At 47.0% G+C, this 24,786-nt stretch overlaps 2 protein-coding genes across 5 annotated transcripts in view; one reads left to right on the plus strand and one right to left on the minus strand.

Annotated features, from left to right (window-relative positions):
• Positions 1-2,748: 2,748 nt before the first annotated feature.
• Positions 2,749-24,223, minus strand: MCFD2 (multiple coagulation factor deficiency 2, ER cargo receptor complex subunit). Of its 4 annotated transcripts, none has more exons than XM_054728504.1 (4): positions 24,166-24,223; positions 6,549-6,709; positions 5,671-5,830; positions 2,749-4,218 (listed from the first exon to the last, which is right to left on the minus strand). In XM_054728504.1, exons 2-4 carry the CDS (start codon positions 6,695-6,697, stop codon positions 4,087-4,089), a joined length of 441 nt encoding a protein of 146 aa, XP_054584479.1. In that variant the 5' UTR covers positions 6,698-6,709; positions 24,166-24,223; the 3' UTR covers positions 2,749-4,086. The 4 variants fall into 4 exon arrangements, with proteins under 4 accessions (XP_054584479.1, XP_054584478.1, XP_008160386.2 ...); XM_054728503.1 differs by lacking the exon at positions 24,166-24,223 and adding an exon at positions 23,179-24,117; XM_008162164.3 differs by lacking the exon at positions 24,166-24,223 and adding an exon at positions 12,585-12,666.
• Positions 24,136-24,786, plus strand: part of TTC7A (tetratricopeptide repeat domain 7A) — a 108,495-nt gene continuing 107,844 nt past the window's right edge. The window contains exon 1 of the mRNA XM_054728502.1: positions 24,136-24,319. Within this exon, the coding sequence (XP_054584477.1) occupies positions 24,136-24,319 (184 nt within the window). The remainder of the gene's footprint in view (positions 24,320-24,786) is intronic.

A 24,786-nucleotide genomic window follows, 5' to 3' on the forward strand; every position in this document is an offset into this window, starting at 1 on the left:
CCTCTGCCCCCTCCACTCCACTGAGCCTATCCAATAACGTTTTAATTTTGGTTATTTTATTGGTTATATTTTTCAGTTCTCAAATTTCTATTTGGTTGTTCTTTATATTTTCTATTTCTTTGCTGAGACTTGGTTGTGGTTTTCTCTGTTTGATGCATGGTCATAATTGTTAAAGTATTTTTTTTTTTATCATGGCTGTTTTAAAACCTTTGTCCAACAATTCTAACATCTGTTACCTCAGTGTTGGCCTCTTTTTTATCCTTCAGTCTGAGATGTCCTGGTTCTTGGTATGATGAGTGATTTTTTTTATTGAAATCTGGACATTTTTGTATTATGTAATGAGACTGGAACTTATTTAAACTTCTGTTTTAACTGGTTTTCTGACATCACTCTGGCAGGGGAAGGGAAGGGTGCTGCCTCATTACTGACAGGTGGAGGGAGACGTCCAGACTCTCCACTTGGCCTCCATTGACACCCAAGGCCAGGAGCTCCTCATTACTGCTGGGCAGGGGTGGGAGTTTGCACACTGCCCCCCATCCCCCGCCCCCGCCATGGTCTTCCACACTGCAGTGGAAGGTGGGCCTGTTACCCCTGGGCAGTGGTGAAGGTCCTGACCCTCCACTAGCCTCCTCTAAACACCCAGGGGGGAAGGGGAGGGGAGCCCAGGTCCAGGTCCCCTGTGTGCTCTCCACTGACCCTGTTGGCAGGAGACAGGGGGCTTGTGAATGCCCAGGGTGTGAGGAGAATGCAAGTCCCGGCTCCCTACTTGGCCTCCTCTGGCATCACCTCACATATAGGAAGGCGGAGGGGTGCCTCATGACTGCTTGGCAAGGGTGGAAGTCCAGGCTCCCCAGTCAGCCTTTGTTGGCAGGGCAAGATTTCCCTGCAGGGTTTGGCCGGAGTAGAGGTTATTGTCTAAAAGTTTTCTGCCTTGTAGGCTGGCCTTTTCTTCATCCTTTGGCTAGAGAAAGCAGGTTTTCTTTCTTTCTTTCTTTTTTAATGTCTGCTCCTTTTGGCATTTCTGGGTTGCCGGCTTCCTTAGCTCCAAGTCTGAGAATATATGAGAGAGAAAAAACGACAGGAAACTTACCTCCATATTGTTGCTTAGGTCCCAAGGCCTCTAGCCTGTCTGACTTCTCTCCACCTTTCAGTCTGCTTATGTTTGTCTTATATATAATGTCCCATGGTTTTGTTGTGCGTAGAGTCCATCTTGCCAGAAGCAGAAGTCCTATAATTATTTCACATCCAAGAAGTTCAGACATCACATTCATGGTTCCTGCAGTTCCATACTGATGGATATTCGGTTAGGTTCTTGTGATAATGAATTCCCTCTTGAGGGCGAATGTGATTTAGCATGCTTTTATTGGGCAAGAATATTTGTGTTCCCCGCAGAAACTTCAGGGGAAGTCTGGCATGTGACTTTATAAAAGAAAAAAAGCTTTTCTTTTTTCTCTTCTCTGTAAGATATTGAAATCCAGAAACTAGACCAGAGAGGTTATACGACAAACAATGGATACTTATTAGATCCTTGCCCCTGAGGAGTCATCAATTTCTTTGTCGCTCTCCAGCTCACTGAGGGCGGGACTAGGCTCCTCAGCAAGGCTGAGAACAGGTAAGTTTGTGTTTAGCACCTACTCTGCCAGGCACTTACTAGATGCTTTATTTTATTTTTATTTTTTCATTTTGTTAATCCTCGTAGCCACTCTGTAGGTGTATTATTAAAGTTATTTTTTACATGAGAAACTAAAGTTCACAGAGTAGCAGGCCTAGGGTTTCAGCTCAGGCCTGCCCAAGTCCAAAGCTTGTGCTCATATAAGGCTGACTCTTTGGGGTATACTTATCTCCATTTTAGAGATAAGGAAACTGAGTACAGAGGTGTTTCTAATACATTCTGAAAAACCCTTGAGGTGAGCTATGCGAAGGCCGAGACCTCACGGAGGGGATGGGAGGGGAGGTAAAGGGGTTTTCGGAGAAAGACTAACCATGCTGTGTCCCTAAGGTCACAGGCCCCTCGCCCACAAGGGAGACTTTCTATAAGGAAAGGCAGACTAACAGGACCACAAAGGCCAGCGGGGAGTCATTACCAATGGCAGCCAGCTACGCAGGGGGAAGGTGTCCATCCTGTTTAATGGGATGACTCTGCCTTCTAAGGATCTGCTTCTCTTCCTCCCAGCGGCCTCACTGTCCCCCTTCCTAGCTGCCAACAGTATGAGGTTCCTCCAACCATAAGCCCACTCACTAGATCCGTCCAGAGGGGCAGCTCTAGATGAAGAAGGGCCAGTGCAAGATCCAAGGATCTTGAGGGGCAAAAGGCAATGGCAACTTCTTTCCTTGCTTTTCAACTGGCAGAACAAAATGTTATTTCCAAAAAGCCAGGGGGACTGTACTTTTTGCTTGGGCCTGGGAGGCTTGCAATAAAGCTATCTAATTAAATTTTCCAGCAAAGGAAGAATAGTCACCAGACTCAAGGAGAAAACACTGTGTTTTCCCAAGCCAGAAAATGTTGTCATAATCTGAACTCGGCCAGGAAAAAAGGTCCAAAAAGTGATTTCATTCAGAAGAAAAAAAAATGTCTAAAAGAGGAAAGTGACTGAATACTGGGAATTGACCCCTGCAAAAGCAATGGTAGAGGCAGGGAGGGTCACAGGGCCTGCACTAGAGAAGACACATGTAAACATCTGCATCAGATAAACAAAGCCTTCACGTGATGGCAGAAGAAGCCTATTAGACAAAACCAACGGCCCTTCATTTTGTTTCATCAGTTTTATTGGTCATATATCCAGAATTCATTATATAAATCTTTCAAAATAACTAGGTTTTACAAGAATAGTTTATAGTTCAGCTCTGATTGCACAAATACGTGACACAGGAAACCATTTTTACAAATACATGTTTTCTTATAAGAATACTTCAATAAGGAAAATAAGTCTCTATACATCTTACAGTAAATTTTATGCAGTTTTCCCCCATTCAATCATCATTTTATGATTTTCTATCACAGTATGTCCATCACATCCAATACACCAAATCACAATTTGCTGCTGCTTCTCACTTTCAGCTATTATTGAGACTCACACTGTTGAGAGTTTTTAGGCTTCTCTTTCCAATCTTTCCTGATCTGAAAGAATTCACATATTTAGGCTAGAAGGGGTCATTTAAACAACACTCCTTCTAAATACAACTTGTATCAGGTTAATTACTGTGCCTGGTGAATGATCTTTTCACTTGCACTTGGCTACGGCAGCTAGTAGTTTTACCCCCGCTGTATCAAGCAGAAGGGAAAATCCTTGCATGCCTACGTTTCTAAACTGCAAAAGCGAAACTCTAGAAACAAGAGTTAAATACAAATATTAAGAAAGCTAAAACATGTGCTATTGATTAGAGAACAGTTTTAAATTCAAGGTCTCTCCCAGGTTGAAGAAGACATGAAAGAAATAAAAGTATAAGGATATGGCAGTAGTTTCATAAAATATTGAAAAACTGAAAAAGGTTAATCTCTTAGGTCAGTGGTGTATCATATCCTAGTGCAAGAAGATAGACTCTGGCTAGCTGAACTCAATATCTGACATTCATGTGAGGCTGTGGCTTTGAAATAGCTTAATCAATACTCACTTGCCCAAAGCAAGTAATCATTTAAGCCAGGGAACTTTACAGAATACTGACCACGTTTTCCTGAAGAGACAGAACCCACAAGGGGGGACATTTGGCATTGATTCCATTCCTTCACTGTTACTGAAAAGTGTGTCCACTTGGCAAAGCTCGCCTTTTCAGGTAGCATGAATTAAAACCAAGAGAACAGCAGTATTCTATAGTCCTGTTCCTGAGTCCTCAGCTCCAATTATCCAATACTCTTACAAAGACTCTTCAATCGAGCCCTTGTCCAACAGGAGATTTAACAGTACTTGGAGACAACATGTCCTATTTCTCTTGACTTCTCTTTCTCACACCAGTGTCACACTTGCTACAGGTTTTTACCAAAATACGTCAGCAGTAATTGGAAATGAATTATTCTGCATTACTGAAAGTGTTCAATCACATTATAATGGGTCACATTTGCATAATAACTAGGAGATGGTCAAATAATGTCTACTGTAGTGATTTTGCAAATTCAGCGTAGTCGATGTATCCATCATTGTTCTTGTCATCGTCTCTTAAAACACCATCTATTAAGTTAATCAGTTCCTCTTCGCTCATTGGTGGTTCCTGTTCATTCCCTCCCTACAAAATTTAAATGAGACAATGAGTTGGCACATTTTACTGGAAGTGCTTAGCCAATTTCCAAAATGATCATGCTCATAGGTGTCTAAAAACTCCTTCAATGTAGTACGTGGCTACTTTCTAGGAATCCACAAACCATATATCAGATATAGTCAATTCATAATAATCTAATTTAGAAATTATATTTGCCAGTTAGAAGAAAGATATAATCAAAGTAGGCCCTTGCTTATTTATTTAAAAAATTACTTCTCATCCTTTTCTTATTACAAAAGTCATCCATGTTCACAGTAGAAAGCTAGATATGTTTATACAGAATTATGTGTTTCAGCAGGGAGTGGGGGTGGGCTACAGGAGTTCAATGGGGGATGGGGACATATGTAATGCTTTCAACAATAAATATTTTTTAAAGAATGATGTGCTTCACAGAATTCCAGGGCCCACAAACCCATCCTAGAGAAAAGCTTACAGCTCAGGCCTCGCGAGGACCAGCTCTGGGCGCCATTTTCCCTGATACAGTAAGAAACTGTCCACCTGGACTAGACCTCGGGGTGAGAACAAGAGGAAGAAGGCCTGCCGACCAGAGCAGACTCTGTGCCAAGTGCTAAGCTATCGCTGTTCACATCCTGTGACAATTCTTCCTTTGGCATCTCTCCCATATCTACCTTTCCTCTCCTATCGCCACCATCACCCTCGCCTGCCAGGACTCTGAACCCATTCTTCTTGCTCATACCAGACTCTCCTCATGCCTATCAGTCGGCCTCCCACAGCAAAGGATGTTCCAAAACACTGCTCCAGTCACACCATCTCCAGTATGGAGCTATTAGCTCTCCCCACGGCCTTCAAAGTCAACCCAAACCTGCTCTCCTGCTCACCAACGTTGCCTCCCCTCCTCTCTCTACACTGCAGTGTGCAGAGCAGAACAGGCATTAGATCTGAAGACAAAAGAGCTCGATTTCAGTTTCCTCCCCTCTAAAATCAGGTAATAACAATGCCTGCCCCTGCCTTCTCAAAGGCTGTTGCAAAGATCGGGTGAGATCTCTAACCTACTTAAAAGTGCTTTGCAAACTGCTTGGTTCGCAGCACTGTACAAACCCTCCGTTATTGCTGAGCCCCTCGGTCCCTTGGTTCCCCATTCTTCTCAAATAACATGACGTCTTCCCTGCTCTGCATTTTGAACACGGTTTGCCTTTTGGGTGCTGGTTTTCAAACTCTGGTATGCAGCAGAAATGCCTGTAGCTCTTGCTAAAGACACAGGCCCTGGGGCTTCAGCTGTAGCAGGCCACCCTCTGCAAGAAGGACCACTAAATAGGAAGAGACAGAACAGAGTGGCGAGCAGAAAGAAGAGAAGCAACAATTATCGCACTGGGCAGCACGGGTCATCAAGACGGGGGACTGAAGTACCAAAGGGAGGCCTTACCGCGAGGCTGCCCAGTGCACCACTGCCTGACCTACCTCCTTATGGACATGAGTGATGGCTGTGGAAAGTTCTAGGCCGTCAAGCAAATTATTGCCGTCATAATCGTGCATTTTGAAATAATGGAGCTGCAGTTCTTGTGGAGACATCTCCGCCTCGGGTTTGTTGATGACACCTTCTAGATGTTCCATGATATGCCTAGAAACCAACGGTTAGACTCAGACCACTTGGCAGGGACAGTGGGATCAGGCCGAAACCTTAAGGACTCTTAAAAGTTCAAATTTTGAAACTCATCCATTGAGAAACAGGGGCAGACCACACTCAAGGATGGCAGGTATAGGCAAGGCCGTGAAGGGAGCAGGAATAAAATAAAACACTGCATCTATTATGATGGCAAGAGTATGAGTGATTATTTCTCTTTATTACTAGAATGTTGTTATAACAGTTTTTGAGGCTATCAATTAAAAATTTTTTTTCTTTTTAAAGCAATTCAAGGATAACAGAGTGTAAGGTGTAAGGCTAACTGGCCCAAGACAAAAGTTGCAACAAATGATTCAATGTTTGTGCCAATAAAAAAAGAAAATGGTCTTGTCGCAGTCAAGAAACCTTAGCTCTATTCTGGATTCCACCACCACTACTGCGTGTGTGTGTGTGTGTGTGTGTGTGTGTGTATCTATCTATCTGTGGTGAAAGACAGAATGACTTCAGGTAAGTCATGTATCCCATTTGGGCCTCAAGATCCTCCACTGGTGATATGATGATGAAAAAAGGAATACCTGACTTACAGGTATATAAGGAATCCATATCATCCTTGAAAAATGTAAGCAGAAGGAAAGAGGACTGAGTGTGCCATGGCAGCGGCTGCAGCTGCAGAGGAAGGGGAGCCCCCTGGCCACGGCACTGGCTGAATACGTACTCTTGGTCGTGCACCGTGTGCTTATCCAGCCCCATGCTGCCGGGATGGGAGGAACCGGCCCCAGGCTGCTCGGCCCTGGTACCTGAGGCACAAAAGGCCCAGAGCAGGCCGCACAGGAAGGGGGTTCTGAGCAGCTGTAGAGATCTCATGGTCGCTGGCACCTGGGAGGTGGGGAACACAGAAGATGAACGTGAGAACACCAGAGCTGAAGTTCTTTCAAGCCTCAAAACAGTGTGCTCCTGAGAACCCTGAGAAAGGAGCAAAGTTGGGGAAGAGAGTATGTTAAACGGACTCCAGGGCCAGCTCTGCCACTAGTCCACTAGGCTCCAGGTCCCCGCCACTCAGATGGACAGGTCTATGCCACTTCCTGAAGCACCTCCAGAAGGCCGAGCACCTCACTGAGAGCGTCAGTGGGTTTGAGGATCATTCCTGCCTACAAGAAGCTTACAGTCCGGTGAGAGCAATACTTCCTACCGAGAGGGCTAATAGAGGTGTCCTAAGGACAGATAAACCCTCTGAGAGTTCACAGAAAGAAGTTTCCTCTGGGTGAGGGAAAATCAGAGAGTGCTGACCGGCATGGGGACTTCAGCTGGGCCTGGATGGATGAGTGTGCTGTGGACCTGCCGGGACTGAAGGACTAAGGGAACGGTGGGAGTAGAGTGGCAGGTGCAGCGAAATGGGAAAGAAACTCCAAGTGGTTTAGTTGGTCTGGAGCCCAGAGAGTGTCAAGTAGGAACAACAGGCTGCCAAGGTTGACCAGGCAGTACTGAACATCACTGGGCAGGGTCGGCCAAGGGGACTGAAGCTCCTGGGGATTCCTGAGTGGGAGATGAGATCGGAGCTTGTTTTCAGAATGGCTCCACTGGTAGCACAGTAGGGAAGGTATTTAGTGGAGCAAAGGCAGTTGAGGGAAGCGATGAGGTGGGTCAGTTCAAGGCCAGCACAGAGAAGAAGACATTACCCCCTGCCTCGTCCACTTTCAGGGCTGTGACAGAGGCAAGTAGTTTAACCACGTGAAAGAGCTTTGGAAAGGAGGGGTACACAGAAATAAGGATTCCATCAAGTACTCCCGTTGGCTAGACCCGGGATTGTGGTCAACAAAAGGAGGACAGTCAGCAACAGAGCAAGCTCCCCGAGGTCGGGAGTGCTTTGTTCCCATCAACATTCCCCACCAAGGCTCAGGCAGGGCTTTACTGACTGTTAAACTGCAAGTCCTGGTCCTTCCTGGGGCTTATGGACTGACCTCAAACAGGAAGGGGAAGGACAGCCAGGAGACCTGCACACCAATACAAAGAAAGCCCCGACTAACACATTCACTTCATAAAAGGCAGTGCAGATTCTGCTGAATAACAAGGGCTAGTAATTCCTAAGGAGCCAACTGTAGCCACAGCCCCAAACCTATAGCAGTAAAGATAAAGCACAGCTACTGGTCATACCCTTCCGCATGCTACACACGGAGCTCAGCTCCGAAGCTCTGCCATCTCTACTCCCTGTACCTGGGCTGGGAAGTAGACGTGTTGCAGCCCCCTCACCCATCCTAAAAGGAAGGACCCTGGAAAATGCCACTCCTACCACACTTAGGAAAATTTTCCAAACCTATGTTGCCGCCCTGACCGGTTTGGCTCAGTGGTTAGAGCGTCGGCCTGCGGACTGAAAGGTCCCAGGTTCGATTCCGGTCAAGGGCATGTACCTTGGTTGCGGGCACATCCCCAGTAGGAGGTGTGCAGGAGGCAGCTGATTGATGTTTCTCTCTCATCGATGTTTCTAACTCTCTATCCCTCTCCCTTCCTCTCTGTAAAAAAATCAATAAAATATTAAAAAGAAAACAAAAACAAACCTACGTTGCCTATCAGCAGTATAACCTCCCACGGCCCCCTCCCTAAGGGGACAATAGTCAGTGGGATGTGTCACTTAAGAGGGTGAAAAAGCAGCATCTAGTCTTATTACTAAGGAGGGATATCATAATGCAATATGTCAATAATTGGAAAAGATGTTCAATATATATCAAACAAAAAACAGGCTGCAAAGGTCTGTAAAGAAAAATTCACTTTTGTAAAAAAGAATGTATGTAGCCCAGCTGGTGGCCTATGAACCAGGAGGTCACAGTTCGATTCCCTGTCAGGGCATATGCCCAGACTGCAGGCTGGATCCCCAGTAGGGGGCGAGCAGGAGACAGCCAGTTGATAGTTCTCTCTAATCATTGATGTTTCTATCTCTCCTCTTCCTCTCTGAAATCAATATATATATTTTAAAGTATGTATATTTCACACACAGGACAACTAAAAATAAAGATTATCTTCTTCTGCCGAAACCGGTTTGGCTCAGTGGATAGAGTATCAGCCTGCGGACTGGGGGGTCCCAGGTTCGATTCCGGTCAGGGGCATGTATCTTGGTTGTGGGCGCATCCCCAGTGGGGGGTGTGCAGGAGGCAGCTGATTGATGTTTCTAGCTCTCTATCTCTCTCCCTTCCTCTCTATAAAAAAGTCAATAAAATATATTTAAAAAAAAAAAAAAGATTATCTTCTGAGTCATGAGATTAGTAGTGATTTTTATTTTTACTTTTCTATGGCTTCTAAAATTTCTACTATAAACGTGTTTTTTGTTTACAAATCTGTATTTAATGTAACTCATCCCATAATTTTGTTCCAATGTTATATGGCTGGAATGAAAAAGGGGCTTCCAGTTCTCATTTATAGAAAATAATTCAGAAACAGAAACTACATTTCCAATTTTACCAAATAAAAGTGTCCAGACCCTGGTAAGGCCCCTGCCACTGTAGCTGGTACCAGAAAACAAGGTTTCGAGTTACTCTCAGCAGTGACTGCGCAGGCCGGAACAGAACACAACAGTGTGAGAGTTCTGGACAGGAGGGATCAGAGTGGGAGGCCAGCTCCTCCCAAGCCTTTCAGACTCCTACACCTTAAAGGCCTCTTTCTCCAGCAAGCCTTCTTCAATTTCAAGCCTGGCGTAGGTGCTCTTCCCATATGCTCCTGAGTGCGTCCCTTCAGCCGACAGCTGTGAACGTGGTCTTGAACAACGTCGGATTACTGTCGGTGCCCTTTGCTGGACTGGGCTTTGTGAGGGTGAGGACTGCATCTACATTCCTGGCATCCAGCACAGTACAGTGGCAGTCCTCAGCCTGTGTGCCTTGGTCCCGGGAGGGGGGGGGGGGGGGGGCGCGAGTCCCACTTTACGAACATGCTGCCAAGTTTTGATGTCAATGTAACTGAACATAAAACTACTTTGTTTTTTAAGATATCTATCAGATAGTTAAGCTAAACGATCACTAAACCCATGGCACCATTTCCTATAACTATGTGGTTGGAAACTCAGTATATCAAATTGGGAGAGGGGGAGGGTTCTATTCAAAGAAGACCAAAGTGATTAGTAGTATAATAACTATGGGTCCAAATGATCCCTTCTTCAAGGAAGGCAGAATAACGGCCAAGAATAACGGCTGAGCATGTCCCATCGTGGTTTGCTGTTGCAGGTTTCTAACTACAGGCATACTTCGTTTTGTTGCTGAGCTACCTAGCCAGGGCTTCTGCATAACTTTTATATGCAGTGGGAATCCAAAAATTTCACGTGACTCACTTTATTGCAAAATTCGCTTTATTGTGGTGGCCAGGAACCAAACCTGTAATATCTCCAAGGTATGCCTGTATTAGATCACAACAAAAACCAAACCTACGAACACAAAGGAGAAACTCTCCCTCCAAGTGCTGTAATGACAGCAGGGAATCTGACTGCCACCTAACACTTTAAACTGTCACATTCGAAAAGAAACATAAGCAACTCCCTTCCGTCCCATGAACAAGTTGCATCATCCACACTGCAACCACTTAGTCCAAGGCCATGAGCAAACAGCCGGACAGATAAACCCCAGGAGTTCCTGATCTCGCTGGACTTTTTTGAGAAAATGTAAAGGCCACGTTGGAGAAAAACCCAGAGGAGGAGAGATTTCTGAAAGAGATTTCAGAATACAACCCATGCTTTGAGTCATCCTTCGCGAGGAGAAGCCGCAGGCCTGGGAGCGCAGCACCTGACCATCGCAGGCCTGAGATCCCGCAGTGCTGGGACTGTCAGAGTTCCCCTCGCTGCATCCTCTTCCAGTCCCAGAGCATCGCTCCCACTGGTTCCATCTGTCTGTCCTCCCTCTTCCTTCCAGGCCCAGTTCAAAGTATCACCTCTGGATTCTTCCAGGCAAGATCAATTGTTCCCTCCTCTGACCTCAGTCTGCAGCTTCTCACGCTCATTGTGGCCTTAACATATGGTCACATTTTGTCCTCCTTTTGCTTTCCTTTTCTCCTCCCGCTCTGAGGGCTGGGAACCCATCTTTTCTGTCTCTTCTATTCCCTACTGAATGTATCACCAAGTGCTGAGCTGACCTGCAGATAGCAGACCTTCACGTCTGAATCAGAGCAGTGGGTCTGGGCCTTAGGTATGTTGTTCCCTATCAGGAAAGATCTGGCCTAAGCTGGAAAAACAACTTTCCTTTGGAGCCTTCCCACCAGTGGTTTGGCCTGGCCCACCCACCCCTCCCATTATGTAGTTTGGAGCCAGCCTTCCTCCCATTAAGCCCACAGCAGCTGTTAACAGCTTTTCTCTCACACCAAAGGCCCTCAGCTAAGAATCCAAACTCAAAGCAGCCACACTCACACAACATCCAGACATCCTGTACCCAGAGTCAAAGCCAAGGAAAAACTCTGATCGGTACTTCCCCATTTAAAACTTCCATGGGCCTGAACTGAAGATGAGAAAATAACCAAGTTCCTAGGCCAAAGAAACCTCTACAGGGCTTGGGGGTTGAGGACAGATTCTGAAAGTGCAGGCATTTGATAACTGGATCTATTTATTCATTTTGGGGGGCCCAAGGAGCCGCCATGCCTATGCTTCATTTTTATATTTAACTAACTTACTCTTTACTAACAGCCTGGTGCTGCACAAGGTGCTAAGGACAGGACTACGACGGAGACAACCTGTGGACCAGTAAGACCCTCAGCCCATAACGTGGAGTCATTCATTAAGGACGAGGAGGATTTTTTTTCCAACCAAAGGATAGCACCTCAGGGGGAGGGAACATGATGTAGCAGACACCTGAGCCCGGAAGGAACTTGGTCTAACCCAGGAACTCAACAGTCCAATATGGTTGGAGACTCGGTATAGTAAGAGACTGATGAGTTAAGAGTAAAAAGAGGACAGGCCAAGAAGCGGCTTGCAAGCCCTGTTGGAGAGCGTGGAAGAGCAATGAGAAGCTCCTAAGAGGTCGGAAAGGGAATGGTGTGGTGGTCAGATGCGTGTTTTAAGACCATCACTCTGGCTTTCCGGTACAGAACCAGCTCCAGAGGATCAACAACGACAAGCAGGGGACCAGTCAGGAGCCTACGGAGGTATTCCAGGGCAGAGATGACGGCGGCCGGAGCCAGCTGGAGCAGAGCCTGGGAGTGGAAAAGTGGACGCATCCAAGAGAGATCTGCGATGGATCCGATACGGGTGGTAAAGGAGCACAGGGGGTGAGAATGACGCCCAGGCTGTGGCTTGGGCACGGGGTGGGTGGCAGTGGCAGTGCCCGTGCCCAGATAGGGAACACAAGAGGAAATCACCTTCCCTCGCCTTCCCACTCCGGGGCATAGCCAAATCAAGCTCGCCCGGCCAGGCAGGACCTGTTTATTCTCTCCTCCAGGAGGAGATGGGGGGGGGGCGGGGGGAGGGAGGGTCGGAGGAGAGGGGGTGCCAGCGGAGATCGGCTCCGGCGGGGCCCATCTGGCTTCACAGCCCCCAGCGGCTTGCCCCGAGAGAGATGCTCTGCTTCTAAGCCGGCTAAGCTTCCCGAGGCGGCTCGGGGGCTGAGACCCCCACGTAGGCCCCTCCAGCCTCTCAACCTGAGCCCGACGCCCCAGGACCACAGAGGGGCGCCGGGATCCCAGCCCTGCTGAGGACCCCTGGGCGCCGCCCCACGGACCTCCTCCCCCAGGGTGGGGGGACACGGGCCTCACCAGCCGCGGCCACACCTGGGCTGCTCCCGGGTTCACTCACCCTCGCGGCCCGCAGCTGCCCAACTTTCCCAGACACGCAGCGACCCCGCGTGAGCCTCGCCAGCCCCCGTCCTCAGCGCCTTTCTCCCGGCCCCGCCCCCCGGCCTGCCGTGCGCAGGCGCGCTCCCTTCTGCCCCGCCCATTGGCGCCGCGAGGCCCCGCCCCAGCCCGCCGCCGGGCCGGACGCACGGCTCGGGAGATTCCACGTGTAACGGCCCGAGGGTCGGGCAGACGCCGTTCTTCCTACTTCCCGGAGGCGACACTCGGCTGCGGCCCGGTTTGGTGGACCTGGACACCCTGGGGCCCGGCAGGTTGCTAGGAAACCCCGAGGAGCGTAGACCCGCGCGGGACGTAGACGGGCAACACCGTTGGAGCGGATGCCAAGGCTAGCTTCCAGCCCCGCCTCCACTTGCACTGGCAAATTGGGAAGAAAGATCATCGGAATCCTAAATCCTTTCCTAATGAAAGGGCTGGAAGACGCTGGGGCCGGCCTTGAATCCTGTGTTCCCAATACTCCGCTTCCTCAGTTCCACAAAGCCGTCTTCTGCAACACCTACCCGCTCACAGAGGAGTCCCACCAGGGCTAGGGGTGGCCCGGTTCAAACCCTACCTCACCTGCGCATTCGTGAAATCAGCTGCTATCTCAATAGAAGGCAAGCATTAATAAAGATAAAAAAACACACGCACATAAACAAAAGAAACGAATAGATAAGCCCTGCATAACCCTGCCCTTACACCTTTCCCTCCATACAAGACTGTCATTCAGTGACCAGATGGGTAACTGAATGTGGAACTGTCATTTATTAAAACCTTTCTCCCATTTGGCTCTGTAAAGACACATCATCATTTTTCATATGAGCCTGGTTTCAAAAAGAGAGATAGAAAGAAAGTGCTTAAGTAAAGGGTCCCAGAACCATCACTGCATTTGGTTTTATCAGATCAGTGCCTTGAAAGTTAGCCACGGCAACTGCCTTAAATAGTCCCTTATTCCTGAGTCTCTGGATCCACTCCGTTCCTCAGTTTATTTTGTTACTAAGATTCCACATATGAGTGCGATCATGGGATACTTGTCTTTCTCTGACTGACTTATTTCACTTAGCATGATACTCTCCAGATCCCTCCATGCTGTCACAAAGGATAAGAGTCTTCTTTTTTACTGCTGCATAGTATTCCACGGTATAAATGTACCACAGTTTTTTTAGTCTCATCTTCATCTGAGTTTGAAATCTGTCTACCCTATCCCAGAGAAAAGTCCCAGGATCCCAAAGTCCCTGTAGAAACCTTACTAATCCAGGACCTCTTCTCTTTTCCTTACTCTTAAGTTTTAGTTTGATATAATTCATTTTCCAGTCCTGCATCGGCCATCCATCTATTTTTCCATTTGCTCATTTGATCAATAATTCAGTAATATTTCTTGAGTACCTCCTATGTACTGGGAGTTACTAGAGATACAAGTACAAATAAGACATGGTCTCTTTCTTCAAGAAACTCAATGTCTCTTCTTCAAAGAGGACAAGATGGCCAAGAGGCATATGAAAAAATGCTTAATGTCACAAATCATCTGAGAGATGCAAATCAAAATGACAATGAGGTACCATCTCACACCTGTCAGAATGGCTACCATCAACAAATCAACAAATGACAAGTGCTGGCAAGGATGTGGAGAAAAGGGAACCCTAGTACACCGCTGGTGGGAATGCAGACTGGTGCAACCATTATGGAAAACAGTATGGGGTTTCCTCAAAAAATTAAATATGGATCTGCCATTTGACCCAGTGATCCTACTTCTAGGAATATATCCTAAGAAACCTGAAACACTCATCAGAAAGAATGTATGCACCCTTATGATAATAGCAGCACAATTTAGAATCGCTAAGATCTGGAAATAGCCCAAGTGCCCATCAGTAGATGAGTGGATAAAAAAGCTGTGGTACATTTACACCATGGAATACTATGCAGCAGTCAAAAAGAAGACTCCCTTACCATTTGTGACAGCATGCAGGTATCTTGAAAGTATGCTAAGTGAAATAAGTCAGTCAGAGAAAGACAAGTATCACATGATCGCACTCATATGTGGAATCTAAGCAACAAACTGATGAACGGAGTGGATCCAGAGACTCGAAGCGTGGAACAAAGTGCGGAATCTCAGAGGGAAGGTGGGGGAGGGTGGGCGGGAGGTAATCAACCAAAGACCTTGTATGCATATATTCATAACCCATGGACACAGACAATAGGGTGCTGAAGACCTGGCAGTGGGGGGACCAGGGGCGGGGGAGGGGCGGGCTGGAGGGGGCCAATGGGGGAAAAGGGGGGGACATATGTAATACTTCCAACAATAAAGAATTATTTTTTTAAAAAAAGAGCTCAGTGTCTGATACCAATGCCTCCACTTCTGCGGATCTTAACCTCTTCCCTCTCTTGAATCACCTATTATTCCCTCTCTAATAAACCATTCCTATCGTAAATAACCTTTCCCTCTGGTGTCTTCACTACCACACTAATGAAAACCGCAATCTTCATGCAAATCCAATGGTACCTCCTCCTCTTTTTCTACTTGCCCTCTCCGTGCTGTTCATCACAGCCAACCACTCCCACTTGGAAAAACATCTCGGGTTTTCTGACATCATGCACTCCTATCCCACTGGCTTTTTTTTTTTTTTTAAATCCTTACCTGAGGACATGCTACAAGACAGGAAGGGAGCGGGGGATATGAGAGAGAAACATTAATCAGTTGCCTTCTGTAGGTACCCAACCAGGGATTGAACCTACAACCCAGGCATGTGCCCTGACCTGGAATAGAACTGGCAACCTTTCGACCTTTTGGTGCATGGGATAATACTCCAACCAACTGGGCCACTCTGGCCAGGCCTGGCTATTCTTTCTAGGATTCTTTTCACTGACTTCTCATCTTCTGTTCCACTTATAAATGTGAAGGTTCTATCCTGAGTTCCCAACTCCCCTTATGTGATTTCATTTACTTTCTTATGAGCTTAGCTTTCCAATTAATAGAAAGCTTGATTTATCTTACCATAATTTCAAGATGTTTTGAAAGAAATGTAAATATATTTATGAAACATATTCATGAATAAAAACATTCTAGAATATGTTGAATATGAATGTTTTGAATTAGAATATTGGAGAATAATACCTGGAAGAATAATAAAAATATTCTATGTGGTATTCATAAAAAATACCTTAGTAGTCATTGGATATTTTTCAAGAGTTTTTGGTAACTTGCACATTTGGCAAATTGGGGGGTAGCATGGACATTGAACTAATTGATCCTTCCATAAATTGACCTTTAGGGATCTGGGCTGCTCCTATTCAGCTTTCAGTATTTTTTTAAAAAACAGGTCAGTTCATTGCACTGTACTTGTTTTTTTTTTAGTAAAATGTTGACACATGCCTGCTCAGAATAAGTTAACTTGATTATCACCTGTAAGATCACTTGTCTCCTGCCTTCCCCCCAAATCCCCACCATTATAGTTTATTGTTCTCTAAGCAAAATTATTGTTTTCTCTTCTTGACCCAACATCTAATAGTTTTAACAATATAAGTGAAGGGGGATGTGTGAATGAATCAGTTAATCAATTTCAAAAGAATGGTAAGCTTTTTAAATTTTATTTCTCACAGTGACACCTATTAACCTATACCTGAAATTCTTATTATAAATATACTGAAGGTTGCAATGATGGAAATATAGAAAAGAAGGGAAGCAGCAAGAGAAACATGTTTAATGTATTGAGTATTATTTTTTTTTTAAGCATTGCAGGAATTGAACATTGAAAAGAGCTGAACTGTAGGGCACAGACCATGTGAAGATTTAGTGCAGAGATGAAGAAACATAAATTGTAATGAAACATCCATCTTATATGAAAACTGCTGTTTGAAATTTTAACCCTGCTAATTGGCTTCTGTAAATTCTTGCTTGCTAAGACTACTCCCACTTTAGAGGGGCCATTAAATCTTCCCCAGACAAGCTTATCAGTGCTGACTCCAGGCTAGGCCTCTGGTTGAGGTCTCAAGGCCCAGCACATACGGGCTCTTTAAGAATTTACAAAAGGGGCCGGAAACACTCCATATTTGGGAGACAAAGAAGGTAAAATCATATAAATAGGGAGAATTCCTGCATGTTGGGGCCCAGAATTTGAGATACATTTTCCTCTGGACCTGCGCATAATAAATGTAACTCCATCTCTCTAAGTATTGCTTTGTTCTTCCGTTTTCTGTAACAGTAAGAGCTGGGAGGCAGGGTGAGGCTTCAACGAGTAGGTGAGAGTTGAGCTGGAGCACTTGGGCATTCAGTCTTGAGACTGGGACACACGGAGGCCATTAGCTAAACAAACACAATGATCTACAGGTTACAGTCTGACTGTTCACGTTATGAAAGTCTCTTCTTATAGAAGGCATTTTTCATGATGATCATTTTTGCCTTTCTAAGATTTAATTTACAAAATTTCAATTGACAAGGCACTTTTCAGCATCATAGCCACTGCATGAACAGAGGTCGTTACTCTGGAGTTTTCCCAGCCACAATGCTTACTCCAAGAATTAGTTCAAACCCTCTGCTCAGTCATCGGTTGATTCATTATTCTTTGTAAGTGATTAGAGGGATAAGTGTTTTTAGGGTCTATGGTACACTCGAGGACCACCCTGGACATGGAGAAAAGGAACACATTAAAATTAAAAGGGATTGCCGAAACCGGTTTGGCTCAGTGGATAGAGCGTCGGTCTGCGGACTGAAAGGTCCCGGGTTCGATTCCGGTCAAGGGCATGTACATTGGTTGCGGGCACATCCCCGGTAGGGGGTGTGCAGGAGGCAGCTGGTCAATGTTTCTCTCTCATCGATGTTTCTAGCTCTCTATCCCTCTCCCTTCCTCTCTGTGAAAAATCAATAAAATAAAATAAAATAAATTAAAAGGGATTTCTTTTGACTGAGCATTATTTTTCAGAAAAGGGTAAAGGTTCGAATGATAGAAAATGATCCTTCTGGAAGAATATTAGAAGCTTCCTTATAGTCAAAGAATCATCCAGAGTGTTTATATGAACCTCTTTGTACTGACTGATGGCTCATCCTCTAGTGCAGTGGTCGCCAACCTTTTGGACTTCACGGACCACCAGTGGTCCATGGACCGCCGGTTGGCAACTGCTGCTCCAAAGTAGAGATGTTGGTCAAGAACTTTGGTAAACTATCATTTAACTTTCCTGTGGAAATAGATGGTACTCTGATTCAGTTCTTCAAGGCAAAAAACGTGGTGGGATGGTGGAGGGAGAGATTAACTGGAGAACTTATATGCATATATTCATAGCCCATGAATGTGAAGGCCTGGGAGGGGTGGGTGTGGGATGGAGGTGGCCAATGGGGGGACATCTGTAATACTTTCAACAATAAAGATAAACTTAAAAAAGAAAAGAAAAATGGAGAGACAGCATTCAGGAGTAAATCCTGAAGCCGACTTGACCTTGGCTCTCCCTCTTATCTTTTTGGGAATGGCCTTACGCCAGAAATAGAGACTTTAATATGCAAGTAAAAAGTAGAATGGAAAACAGTGCTATGATCAAAATCTCGAAAGAGTCTATATTGAAAGAGTAAGAAACTAAAACAAAGGAAAAGAAAAAAGTTATCAATGAAGGTGTTCCATTTTCCATTCTATTCTTCTTAAACCTTCAAGGGAACATTGCTCTAAAAATTAAAGGACAACGTTACAACTTTTTGATTGATATGGGCACAATAATATCAATTTTAAACCTGAACACTACTTAGAGTCAACAAACTATTCCAGTCATGCATCTAGTTAATAATCCTCATCGCACCTTCTCCAGTTCCCCCCCAACCCCTATAACTGTCAGCTTTGAACCTTTTTTTCTTTTTAGCCTAGAATCTTTAACCAAAGTTTTTCCTTTGTGACACCAAGGGATTTACTGTGTGAATGCTCTCCTGATGGTCTCCTCCCCCCAGTCCCAGAGGACGTCTCTATTCATAATGAGGTCCTGGCTAATTTGGATATTGTTGTACCAGTACTCTTTTGTGTAGATCAAGCACAGGTTGAAGCTCTTTTGTGGGCAAACAATTCTAATGATATTCTTCCAGACTAAACTCATCAAGGTTCAGAATGACCTACTTAAACCTTTACCCAAATTTGCACAATAGCCTCTAAAACAAGGTGCTAAAGAAGGAATAAAATTAACAATCAAAAGCCTGAAGGAGAAAGGAGTCTTCATATCTCCTCCTATTGTCCCCATTGAGAAACCCAGCAGGCAAGAATATAGATTCAGAGCAGGGAAATGGCGGCAGATTAAGTGGAAGCTACACTGACACCCTCCCAGGACCAAACTTAAATTACAACTAAAATACAGAAAGAATCATCTTGAGTAATAAATTGAAAATTAGCTGGAGAGAACCCCGATAACCAAGAACTGAACGTGGAGACCACACAGACACTGGTAGGAAGTGCAGAGGCCTGCGAGGGCTGGCAGGGCTCCCATAGACAACAGCTGAAGTTCTGGAGGGACATCTCAGCTGTGGGGGGTTCCCACTGATAACTCAGAGGTCTAAACCCCAAGCTGGGCTCCTCAGCCCAGAGCACCAGAACTGAGAAAGGTACCCACATAACATCTGCTTGTGAAAAACAGTGGGGTTTCTCTCTACCAGGGAAAGATGGCTGGAAATGCAGGTACCCTCTTAAAGGCCCAATGAACAAAATTTTGTGTGCAGCCACTCACCTTGTGCTCCGGCAGGGAAGGCAGAGTGGACTAGAACTGTGTGAGGGTTTGGGGCCTTGGGGTTAGAGCTTGGAAAGCCCCGTTTTCCAGTGCTGAGCCATTCCCTCATATTGCAGAGGACATCTTTCTCAGGCAGACATTGACCTTCCAGGCAGCTTTTGCCTGGGGCAGGGGAGGGGCAAGCAATGGTTCCACTCTGTTGGAAAACCTCTTGCCCCATCCTGTGGAGTCTAGGCCCTGCTGTGGTCTACAGCCTGACGCAAATTAAGACTGAGAATAACAATCAGACTGTAGGCAGGGGCAGATCTCTGGAAGCTTTGAGTCTTTGCCTGATCTCCTTCTGGACCTAGGGCTAGGAAAAGCAGACCCTGGTGCATATCTAGGTCCTTTCCAAAGGCACCCTGTCCCAGCAGAGGGAACCACAAGCTGTGGACTGCTGATAGCTCCAAACAGGGTACTCAGGACCAGTCACAAATTATCTAAATGTGGATGAAATGGACAGATTCCTAGAAAAATACAACCTTCCAAAACTGAATCAGCAAGAATCAAAAAACCTGAATGGGCCGATAACAACTGATGAAATTGAAGCAGTAATAAAAAAATAAATAATAAAAATAAAAACCTCCCAGCAAACAAAAGCCCTGGTCTGCATGGCTTCACAGGGAAATTTTACCAAATATTCAAAGAACTAGCCCAAAAAATGCAGGAGGAAGGAACATTTCCACCCTCTTTTTATGAGGCCCACATGATCCTAACTCCAAAACCAGATAAAGACACTGCAAAGAAAGAGAATTACAGGCCAATATTCCTGATGAACATAAATGCTAAAATCCTCAACAAAATATTAGCAAATCAGATCCAGCAATATATTAAAAAGATCAGACACCATGACCAAGTGGGATTTATTCCAAGAATGGAAGGCTGGTACAATACTCGCAAATCAATAAACATGATACATCACATAAACCAATTGAAAGACAAAAATCATATTATCATATCAATAGATATGCAAAAAAGTGTTTGACAAAATCCAACACCCATTTTTGATAAAAACTCTCAGCAAAGTGGGAATAGAGGGATCATACCTCAACATAATAAAAGCCATATATGGCAAACGTACAGCCAACATCATACTCAATAGGTAAAAACTGAAACCGTTTCCCCTACGATTAGGGACAAGACAGGGATGTCCACTTTCACCACTCTTATTCAACATAATACTGGAAGTCATAGCCACAGTGATCAGACAAGAAGAAAACATAAAAGACATCCATACTGGAAAGGAGGAAGTAAAACTGTCATTGTTCACAGATGACATGATATTGTACATAGAAAACCCTAAAGACTCCACCAAAAAACTACTAGATTTAATAAATGAATTCGGCAATGTAACAGGATACAAAATAAACACCCAGAAACTGAAGGCATTTTTATACACCAATAATGAATTATCAGAAAGAGAAACTAGACTTAGCCAGTTTGGTTCAGTGGATTGACCGTCTGCCTGTGGACTGAAGGGTCCCGGGTTGGTTTGATTCCGGTCAAGGACACATGCCCAGGTTGTGGGCTCGATCCCCAGTAAGGGGGCATGCAGGAGGCAGCCAATCAATGATCCTACCTCATCATTGATGTTTCTATCTCTCTCTCACTCTCCCTTCCTCTCTGAAATAAAAAAATATATTTTAAAAAAAGAAAGAAAAACTAAAAAAAACAATTCCACTTACCATTGCAACAAAAAAATTAAAATATTTAGGAATAAGCTAACTAAGGAGATAAAATTTACTGTTAACTTTTTCCTTACCAAGCCAAATAAATAAAGATTTTTAAAAAATATATATTTTATTGATTTTTTTACAGAGAGGAAGGGAGAGTGAGAGAGAGATAGAAACATCAATGATGAGGTAGAAACATCGATCAGCTGCCTCCTGCACACGCCCCACTCGGGATGCGCCCGCAACCAAGGTACATGCCCTTGATCGGAATCGAACCTGGGACCCTTCAGTCCACAGGCCGACGCCCTATCCACTGAGCCAAACCGGTTTCAGCAAAGATTTTTTTAAAGACCAATAGCTTACTATAGCCTCTCTTATGATTCAGTGGCAAGCACCTCCCCACCTTGTCTGGGGCAGCAGGTATACTAGTAGCATTTTCCTTTGTCTTGTCTTGGGGTCCCCTTTAAACCAGATGGTCCCTCATGCCGCATCTTTCTTGTCCTGTGAAAACATTCTTCAGCAAGTTTATTTACCTCCTATGGACTTCATTACTTCCTCTGAGCTCAGCTTCATCTGATCAGCAAGTTATCTTGGTAGTATTTTCAAGGTAGCAAGGAGTCTTTATCAGAATAATTTGTCCTAAACTCTCACCTAAGAGATTTCAGATTAAACAATCAAAACAACCACCCCCCTTTCTATGTGCCTTTGATTTGGGCAAATGTTACTAATTAGTCATGGTTGTTCTTTGTTGTGCGTATAGTCTCTTACCGCCCCCCAAAAACGCTGGTCACTAGCAGGCTGGGATCTTATCTCTGCTGGAGAAGAGCCACGGAGGCACGTGTTCCACAGTATTGAGGAGCAGTGCATAGTAAGTTTTTTGTTTTTGTATTATAAAAATGTATTTGAGCCAAACAAAGGATGCACCTAGAAGCAAGATCTCAATAGACTGAGATAAATTCTTCTCATCGTAAGTTCAAACCATGCCAAGTGCAAGGGATGTTCCTCCCCACCTCGGCCCATGCCCACATGAATATGGGAACACCTGTCAAAGAAACAAGCAGCCATTCGCCTTCAGCTAGTTCCCTGGAGTACTGCAACCTGGGGGCAGGGTTGGCAAAGGACTGCAGAAAAGAGGGAGGGGAGGGAGGAGGTTTTCTTTTCCCTAAAGATTGCCTCCTGCTTATCAACTCTGCTTTTCTTTGTCTGCCCCAGGCCTGACTCCGGGGAATGCCAGATCTGGGGTAAATCACAGGGTGTACTCAGGCCACCCTCCCCGGAAGGACATGCTCAAATCGTTCCCCTGGCAAAATCCGGTTCTGGTCACTAGCAAGGGCAGCCAAGGGTAACTAACCAAAAGCCAACAAGAGGAGTTGACAAGAGTAGGCAAGGAGGCGTGGATGTGAATTGAGTCAATTCTAACTGCAGGCCGCTGTCCCAATTTTTCTTTGCTTTTTCTCCCGGATTCTGGGAGATCAGGACAGACCCCAGGTACTCAGCACAGCCTCCAAGTTCAGGAAACCCTGCCTGCCGAGCAAGGAATGGAGCTACAGTTGGAATTGGAGAGAAGGGTATCTAGGAGGATGGGGTGGGGGGGGGGGGGGCAGGAAGACTGCCTTCAACTGCTGTCCCCCGTGTGGCTGCAGCGCCCAGTGGGATGAGCACCAGGAAACCAGGGCTCCTCTTGACAAAAGCCTCCCCACGTTTACAGCTGTCCGGAAGCGCGAAGCAGTGGCTCCTAACAGTGAGTGGCCATGCTCACGCTCAAGGTCATGTGTCCGGCAGTGGGCAAGACCTACGTGAGGGGTCTTAGGAGTCTATACGTAAAAGCTTGCCCTGACTCCCCTGTTTTCTGGAGTCTTCACTTAAATACAGGGAGGGTTATTTTTGTTGTTGTTAGTTTGTTTGCTTTTTGTTTTGGTCTCACTGTGATTTTATGCGTGATGGCCTCAATCCCTACACAAGATTAAACCGAGGTCACCCCGGGGGTGGGGCCACCAGAACCCGTATCAGGCACAGGGTGTGGGTCTGCCCCTCCCTCCAGGCCACCGTGTCATCCTTTGAACCTCTCAGTACCCCACCGAGCCAGACAAGGCTTGCCAAGAGCTCAGGACAGCTTTGATCGCAGTCGTTACACACCAGAATTAAGAAATAAATAAATACCAAGTTGGAGAAACAGCTTAAAACCTTTAAGAAATCCAGGGCAATTGGATTCTGCTGAGAACAGTCGGTTGGTGTAGGGGAGTCGAGTTGGAAAGAGGAACTCCGCTGTTTAAAAAAAAGGAAACAGTCAGAGTCGAGAGACTCCAACCCGCCGGTTTGCTCCCGCGTACCCCGGGGGTGGCGCGCAAGGCCCGCGCGTTCCCCGCAGGGAGCAGGGCAGGACCCACGCGGCGGAGGCGGGTTTCCGAGGAGGCTCGCCCTCGGAGTTGGGGACTCCCGGCCGGCCGACCTCTCCTCGGATTTGTGACGTGTCGGGGGCAGCAGTGGTGACGGAGTCCTCACACAAAGCCGGAACGTCGGGGCGGGGGTCTCCCAGGCCGAGAGACCCCATGGGTTGGGAAGGGGGCGGGCAGCGGGGCGCCCCGCGGGCGCCGGGACTCCGCCCAGCATTAAAGTGAACGCGGAGTCCGCCGCGCGGGCGGCGGGCGGTTGGCGCCGGGGCGGCCGCGAGCGCCCCTCGCGAGCCTGGCTGCTGTGGCCCCGCTGGCCGCCGGCGCGCCCGGCCCCCCGGAGCCGCGCCACGCCCTCGCGGGGGTGGAGCGGAGGCCAGGGGCGGGTCCGCAGCTGGAGGCGCCCCGGCCCGGGGCGGGGGCTGTGGCAGCAGCTGCAGCAGCGGCGGAGGCAGCAGCGACAGAGGCAGTTGCAGCTGAGGCGGAGGCTGCTTGTGGACGCGTCCGGGCCGCGCAGCCGGAGCCCCAGCCCGGAGGCGCCGGGCGGTGCGATCAGTGCTGCTGCTGCTGCTCTCCCGTCGCCGCCTGGGCCCCCGCTGCCACCGGGGCCCCGGACGCCGTCCGCGCCCTCCTCGACCCCGCCTGCGTGTGCGCCCCAGCCGGGACGCCGCCCCCGGCCGGGTCTCCACTTCTTGGCCGCACCTTCCATGACAGCGCCCGCGCGAAGATGGCTGCGAAGGGCGCACACGGCTCCCACCTGAAGATAGAGAGCGAGCTGGAGCGCTGCCGCGCCGAGGGCCTCTGGGACCGCATGCCCCAGCTGGTCCGGCAGATGAAGGCGCTGGTCGTGCCCAGTGGCGGAGGCAGCCGGAGAGCCCTGCCGAGCGCCTTGTTCACCTCTGTGGACACCGGTGAGTGAGGCAAGGGGCCGGTTCGCTAGCTGGAGCGCGCGGAACGCGCCTCCTCCTCCAGGAAGTGCGCCCCGACTGCCCTAGGCCGTCGCCGGCCGTCTTTGGTGTGACTCTTCCTGTAGGGCTCGTCTTGGGAGTGCCCGGGCAGTGAGAACGGCTTTCCTGCCCCTGGAGAAAACTCGTGCTTGCAGGTTGGGTGCTTTGGGGGAGAGAGAGAAACGTCTTTTGCTCTCTGCCCCTTAGGATCATGTGGGCAACTCCATCTATTGTGAAATGGTGGTACGGGCACGTGTCAGATTAGGGCTTGGGCTGGACTCTTGCACCACCTTTAAACTCCCATCAGGTGAAGACTGTGTGTCTCCCCATGCCTTCCCTCTCCTTCCCCCAAGTCAAGTTGACAGCGGAGCTCTGTCCACAGCAGACCTACTTGGAGGCGTTGATGATGGCGGGGGGGGGGGGGGTGCGGG

Source organism: Eptesicus fuscus, chromosome 16 (assembly GCF_027574615.1).
Source record: "Eptesicus fuscus isolate TK198812 chromosome 16, DD_ASM_mEF_20220401, whole genome shotgun sequence".
Classification (NCBI taxonomy): domain Eukaryota; kingdom Metazoa; phylum Chordata; class Mammalia; order Chiroptera; family Vespertilionidae; genus Eptesicus; species Eptesicus fuscus.

Excerpts from the sequence above, each read along its gene's own strand:
- MCFD2 (XM_054728503.1), bottom strand. The coding sequence starts at position 24,117 with ATGGAAGGTGCGGCCAAGAAGTGGAGACCCGGCCGGGGGCGGCGTCCC. Across the intron at positions 5,831-6,548 it reads CACACGGTGCACGACCAAGA|GCATATCATGGAACATCTAG; the intron begins GTACGTATTCAG and ends GTTGGTTTCTAG. Across the intron at positions 4,219-5,670 it reads TCACTCATGTCCATAAGGAG|GGAGGGAATGAACAGGAACC; the intron begins GTAGGTCAGGCA and ends TAAATTTTGTAG.